General features: G+C 46.4%; 1 protein-coding gene across 3 annotated transcripts in view; it reads left to right on the forward strand.

Moving 5' to 3' along the window:
* The window catches only part of si:dkey-100n23.5 (cyclic AMP receptor-like protein A), a 43,298-nt gene extending 40,983 nt beyond the window's left edge, over positions 1–2,315 (forward strand). For all 3 annotated transcript variants that reach the window (XM_046404207.1, XM_046404208.1, XM_046404209.1), the window contains exon 13: positions 539–2,315. In XM_046404207.1, coding sequence (XP_046260163.1) covers positions 539–706 — 168 coding nt within the window. In that variant the 3' untranslated portion in view covers positions 707–2,315. The remainder of the gene's footprint in view (positions 1–538) is intronic.
* The last annotated feature ends 4,648 nt before the right edge of the window (positions 2,316–6,963 follow it).

A 6,963-nucleotide genomic window follows, 5' to 3' on the forward strand; every position in this document is an offset into this window, starting at 1 on the left:
CTACGTCTTGTTTGGATTGGATTGAGAGACCCCTAGTGGCAGAAATTGCATGCAGTGTGGTTCAAGTTGTATTGTACTGAGTGTTGGTTTGAAATGTGGTACTTTCATGCAGTTGAGTGGAGTAGAAAATGAAAATAACTGTGCTTAATTTGCCCCAGGGAATCAAAACAAACACTGGTGATTGGTTGTATCCAGGTTGTTGCTCCTGCTTGTCAAGAAGGAATTAGTGTGACGTTGGATGTTTGTGAACTTCTCCATGTTGGCGCTGTGATTTTTGAGTCTTAAATTGCGGTGGGCAGAGCCAGGATGTTACTCAGAAGTTCAGTTCCCAATCACCGTCAGCCTGTTGAGCCTCTAATGTTTAAATCTTCATGGGGAATCCAGCCAGCGTTTTCACATTTATCAACTGACTGATTTTGATTGCGTAAAACGATAACTTAGTCAGCGTGAACGGATGCCTAGAATGGGGAGAGAAAGATTTTCAGATTTAGCCAGCTTAATTTCAAACTGTCTGTGTGTGCGTGTGTCTGTTTTCTAGCTGGCTCTGCAGTCGCGGCTGTGTGACAGGACTCGGATCGGAGAGTACCACCCCGGGGCGGTGCGCTACACGCAGGCTGACCTGGCCGACCTCAGCGATGACGACGACGATGACACCAACGTGCTCTTCTACTCTCCTGACATGACCCTGAAAGACAGAGGGCCCTGAGAGACAGGCCTGGGGGTGGGGGGGAGACAAAAGAGCTGGAGGAAAGGAGAATGAAGGAGGGTCACAGCCGGGGAGAAGCGCAGCGGATTAGAAACTGAGAAGGAGGAACAAGAGGTAGGGAGGGAATGGAAAGGAAGATTGGAGGGACAGTCAGGCAGATAGAAGCCGGAGATGAGCTGTCAGGTTCCATTATTAATCCCCATCCTTTACTATTTAATATCCTAAAGTCTCACACACACACACACACACACACACATATACTGAGCTGAGCTGCAGCTCCCTGCAATCCTACCATCAGACAGGAGCAAGAAAAGAGCAGATCTAAAGATCCTCCTAATGTTAAAGGCATCTGCTGCATCCCAGAGGTCTTGAAATGATTTCCCTCTCTGCACTGCCTCTCTTCATCCCTGCGTTCTGTAGCGTTTTTAGCTCTGGCGCTTTGGAACAAAAATTTAAAAAAAAAGACATAAAGGACTGCTGAAAAGCAATCATAACAGGGTGTTATTTTAGCATTCGCAGCAATTACCTTTTCACTTCTCTGCAGGGGATGAGGTGAAAAGCAGGCCTCTTTAAAAGCACCCTGTGTGTCAGGCGTGAAAGCATCTACGTCCGTGTGGAGACTGATCTGACAGACCCAACAGTTTTCTGTTTGGGTGGGGGGGGGTGTCAAGTATTCTACATACAGGAGGGACAGGAGGCGGTTTTAAAAACAGACAAGGTGGCTAGTTAGGGCAAATAAGTCCCAAAGCACAAGTGTCTCTTGCAGGGTCTCTCCTTCCTCAAACAGTATTTGTTTTTCCGTTTGTCTTTGCATAAGGAATTACTGTTGATGCAACTTTCACACAAGTATTCCTTTGAAAGGAATTATTTTGTATTTTTATGGAACACTGCATTTGTTTGTTGTATTTATAACAGATCCATGTACTGTATATATTTAAGTGTACACTCTATTTTTGTATGTGCCTTGGACTGGAATGTGTAGAAAATGTTCCTCTTGGTCCAAACCTGCTGCTCTGGCGTGACAGTCGAGTAGAACCTGACTTGATTCATGTGTAGCCTTATGAACAACTTGAAAAACAATATGTTAAAAAACAAATACATGCTCCTTTTAAGGTGCCTGTCAAAACAGGTTGGAAAGATGACACACACACACACACACACACCGTAGTTATGGCCTTTAATGGATCATTGTCTCGTGGCCGTTGTCAGCGGTGCTGAGCTGTGATTGGCAGGATAATAGAGTCACTTTATATTCAGCCTCAGCCCGTTTGGTTTTTGCCCATATCAAGGTGGTTTCATCGCTGTCGCTGTGCACTTCCGGCTGTCAGCTGCCTCTCTGACACGTTGAACTAATGAACCGGCCCCTGACCCTTTTCACCCTTGAGTTGTTGAGCTTTTCTGCTGGGCTTCAGTGATACCAGAATGCAACTTTGGTTTGCATTTCGCAGAATCCCTCCACTGTGCTACACACACACACACACACACACACACACACACACACACACACACAACTGCACTGTGCCCCTACCCCTCTTTCGGTACTGTTTCTGGTTTTACTTGACTGTGCACTCCATCAAATAAATGAGCAGGAGAGACATTTCATAACAAAGCTGAGACTGGGCGTGTTTATTTCATTTTCGCATTGATGCAATCCCTCATGGCGCTGCTCTGTCTCCTGCGAAGTGTGCGTCCCTTCACGTGTGTGTGTGTGTGTGTGTGTGTGTGTGTGCGCGCGCATGTCTTCTAGATCTGTGCTGCTTAAATAATGGATATTAATTATTGGTCGGACCCTGCTGGCCCCTGCCATGTCTCCAAATCTGGTTAACTGGATTTTGATTAATGAAATATGCGCGCCATGTCCTCCAGAAAACCAGACCTCCACACACCTACACAGCTCTCCTACAGGCGCTCGAACGTTTCGAGACCTGCACCCCCCTCCACATAGAGAGCCCGGGAAATAAGCGAATCTCCCTGTCACGCAAGAAGAATTATTATTCCCCCCTCATATCGTCGCATGCGCCGTAATTGGATACAATTTAACACCCGCGGCCCACGGGCATGTCGGCAGGCGCGCTGCCTACTATTAGCTCGCCTCGCCTCGCCACCCTATCATTTGTCAGATCTGTGTTTGTGTGCTCCTGGTTCCTGTGTGTGTTTGTGTGTGTGTGTGTGTGTGTGTGTGTGTGTGTGTGTGTGTGAGCGCGCGCACGTGACTCGAGAAACCGGAGCCTGTGTTGGAGTCCGGCCATGACCTAGCTGTGACGCACAGACACAGAGAGAGAGCGAAGGGGGGAGGGAGGGTGACGGCAGCAGTAACAGCAGCAGCAGCAGCTCACACAGTGAAAAACAGGCGGGAGCTCCGTCACCTCGGAGCGAGAGCGAGAGCGAGGCAGGCCTGATGGGTGTTTGCTGCTCCTTTGCGCAGCTTCTACTGGGAGCGTCTGCTGTTTATGAGAGCCCCGGCAGTGTTTACTGTACAGTGGTGGAGGGTAGAGTACCTCCCAAACTCCGCTTACAGCAAATGTAAGGCTGGAGAAGGTTAATGGGGAGATTACAGCCTGCATAAGTGATGTCTTAAATGTATAAACTGACTGACTCGAAATTGTTTTGTAGCCCTTTCCATCAAAAGTCTTAATTAGTTAGTTTCACTCCAGGCTGTTGGTAGGCTGTTGAACTGAGCCGCTGCAGCTCAGCCTTATGCCATTTTAAGAATGTGTTGGACTTCCCTCTTCTTGCCTATTGGCCCGGTCTTATTTTCATACTGTCAACACATCTCAGCGGAGACCAAAGCCAGCGATGTCTTGTTCTGTCTTTCAGGATATTCTAACTTCCTGAGCTGTCTGTGGCACTCAGCCTGAAGTCTATTCTTACTGAAGAAATGATTGTTTAAAAACAGGTTCCAAACGTACATATGGTTTTATATTTATAAAACGCTTGCTGGTTCTGACAAAACTGGACAAAGCAGTTTTTAGAAAACATTGCTTGTACAGGAGGACACAGTGTTTGGGACTTTTCACTTCAGGACTGATACATATTTTTATATCCTGTAAGGGGTTGACTCAAACTACAATGACCCTTAATTTGTTTTTTGCAGCAATATCACTGCATGTGTACAGGATTATAAGACATATCAGACTGTGGATATGCAGACAATACCTGTTAGTGGGATACATTTAATGTTGGTTTTGGTCTTTTTATGGGATTTGTTGACAAGAAGAGAAACAGCATATCAGTAACACCAATACAGCATTTTACAGCTATATATTTCTTATCCTCCTGAATTTATCTGCCAGAGACTGTGCACAAAAACAGATATAGCTTGGCTGTTTGTAATTTTCCAAAGGACTGCTTGCTCCAAACGCTCCGTGTTCACCATGTATCACTCAGTTTTTGATAATTGGTAGAGGGGAGGGCCTGCATTAAGCTGAAATTTTAACACTACAGGGACTCATTAGTAAATGTATGCCCACAGCCCTCCCCTCTTCCACACACACACACACACACACACACAGGAGGGGAGCAGAGAGCAGATAAATACAAACAATACAAACTACAACAAGGGTTAACTGCAATGTACAAGAAATCCTGTTTAAACCCCTGTGACTGGTGTACAAACAAACACAGTATGTCTCAGCCATTTCCTGAACCTCATTCAGGTAACAGCATGTTGCCCGGGCTTAATATCCACTGCCACATTTTAAATTGTCGAGTAGGTTTTTTTTTCCCATTCAGTAATCAATCAATCAATCAAGCTTTGTTTGCATAGCACCTTCCCTACACGTTAGTGCTGTTCAAGGTCCTTGACGAACGCCTGACAAGCCAGTAATAAGACAGAATGCACGAGAGAAAATGAAAATAATGAAAATGTAATGAAAAAGATTTAAAAGCTATAATAACAGTAGTAGTGGTGAGATAAAAGGAAATTCTATATTAAAAAAAAATAGATGAAAGATTAAAAATATGACCAAAATTGAAATAAGATAATAAAACAAATTAAAAAGCTCCACTAATAATAAAATAGAGTTATTATTATTCTTACTCTAATAATAATGACCTGAAATGAAAAGACTTCCAGGGATTCCTCACCCTCCTCCTGACACTGACCTTGAATCTGCTGTGTTTGCTTTGAGCGGAGCTGAACAAAGCTCCTCGGTGCTTCAGGAGGAACTGTAAACACCACACATACATGAAGACAACGTTCAAGCTCTCAAAGCCCAGCATGTTACAAGCAAATAAATGACATTGGTGAAAATGTCTCCAAAGAACCTTAAAGGCTTTTGAGGTGAGGTAAACCTAATTGGCTTTAAGGCTGTGTCACTAACCTACATGATACACATGTAGCTCAGATATGAAAATTCACTTGGATATTTCTTGGATGCCTCAGCTGTGACTTCCTCATATGTGGCAAAGTTATACTTTAATGTGTGTCCCAGTTTGGCAAAACCTAAAACGAGACCAGTTTGACCGTTTACATAAATGTGTGGATCAAAGTGTCAGTCCTTTTCACTAGAAAAATCGGCCCCTGAGCTTTATTTTTGCCTTTTTATTCCGGAGATGCAGCCCTTAGCCTACCTTTGGGGCCAAAGCCAAGGTTTTAGAATTATTGAACTCACGAGCCAGAATGAACCAAGCAACCCACGTGAGGAATTTTCAACTGGTCAAGAACCAAACTCAGTGCACTTTTGTGAGTCTTTAAAAATACCCACCAAAGGTCCGGATTCAGTTCATATTTTCCGTATAGTTCTCCATACATCACGGTCTAAATTAGAGCTGCATTTAATATTTTCACTTAATGTGATGAATCAGCAGTCCAAACCCCCACGATAATAAGTCCAGTATGATATAAAATAAAGAAAAGCAGCAAACCTTCACATCTGACATGCTTGAAGCAGAAAATGGTTTGGCACATTGGCTTGAAAAATTAGCAATCCAAAATGTGTAACTGTAATGTGTGTGTAATTTGAACAAAAAACCCTCCAAATTCCCTGCTATGGTACGGAGGACATGACCTGAGTGACTGTGACCCTGCTACCATCTGTGTTTGTGGAGAATCGCGCGTGTAATGTTCCTCTCCCTCCGTCCTGTCTAGCAGCAGCTCGGCTCGACTGCTGCTGCTGCTGCCTGAGCGGAGTGCAGGAGCGAGCGGAGCTCCGAGCGCTGCGATCCGGCCTCGAAACAGTTAAATTAATCTCTCCCTCTTCCCTCTCTCACTCTCTCAACACACACACAGGCTGCCACCGCCCCAGATAACAGAGGGGCGCCTCTCCCCAGCCAGCCAGCCTCCGCTAATCGCAGTGGCAGGAGGGGGGAGTTGAGTGCCGGCGGCCTCTCACAGCGCCGGGCTTTTTATTGACGCTGCCTGCCTGCCTGCGTGTGTGTGTGTGTGTGTGTGTGTGTGTGTGTGTGTGCATACGTGCGCAAGGCTGTGCATGCTTGTGGGTGCGTGTCAGAGCGAGAGAGCTATAAAGAGGTGGGTGTGTGTGTCTCTTTACTGTGTATGTGCGTGCGTGCGTTTGTGTGTGTGTCTGTGTGTGTGTGTGTGTGCGCTCCCCGCCAGCAGCGGAAAGCAGGGAGAGGCGGGGAACTGGGAGGGTGGGTGGCGAGGTTATGAGCGGAACTCGACAGAGGCCGACAGACGAGAGAGAAGGAGAGGAGGAGGAGGGGAAGGAGGGAGGGAGGGAGGGAGGGAGAAGGGAGGGGGGATCTTTCTTCTGCTGCGCTGAGAGCCGCCACCGCTTCTCCTTCCTCTCAGATAAGCTTCGTTTGAAGGTTTTAATCTTTATTCTCTAAAAAAAAAAAAAAAAAGAAAAAAAAAATGACGCGACTGCTGAACCTTTCCGCCGGCGTTGTGGAAGAAGGGGGGGGGGCATGGCATCCGTTTATGATCCCCACCAAAGTCGGAATAACACAAGTGTGATTGATCGCACTGGTTATTTTATGTCACTGGCCCATTGATTGATTGCATCGATGAATTTAGCAGCCTATTGATTAGGGCTTAATCTATAGGTCCGTGTCTCTCGCTGCTCCAATAATCTCTCTCCCTCTTCCTCTCAGCGGCGGCGGCAGCAGCAGCAGCAGCAGCAGCAGTGTTTGGCTCGGAGCCACGCTCGCCCTGCCGCGCCAGGCTGTAATTATCCCCGGTGAGGCCGCGCTAAAGCAGCGTGGCGCGCCTGTGGGGAACCGGTTAGCCCTACAACACCGGTGGGGGTGTATGAACGTGCGTGCGTGTGAGTTTGTGTGTGTGTGTAACAGAGGGA

The sequence above is a fragment of the Scatophagus argus genome, chromosome 11 (assembly GCF_020382885.2).
Source record: "Scatophagus argus isolate fScaArg1 chromosome 11, fScaArg1.pri, whole genome shotgun sequence".
In the NCBI taxonomy this organism is placed as follows: Eukaryota; Metazoa; Chordata; class Actinopteri; family Scatophagidae; genus Scatophagus; species Scatophagus argus.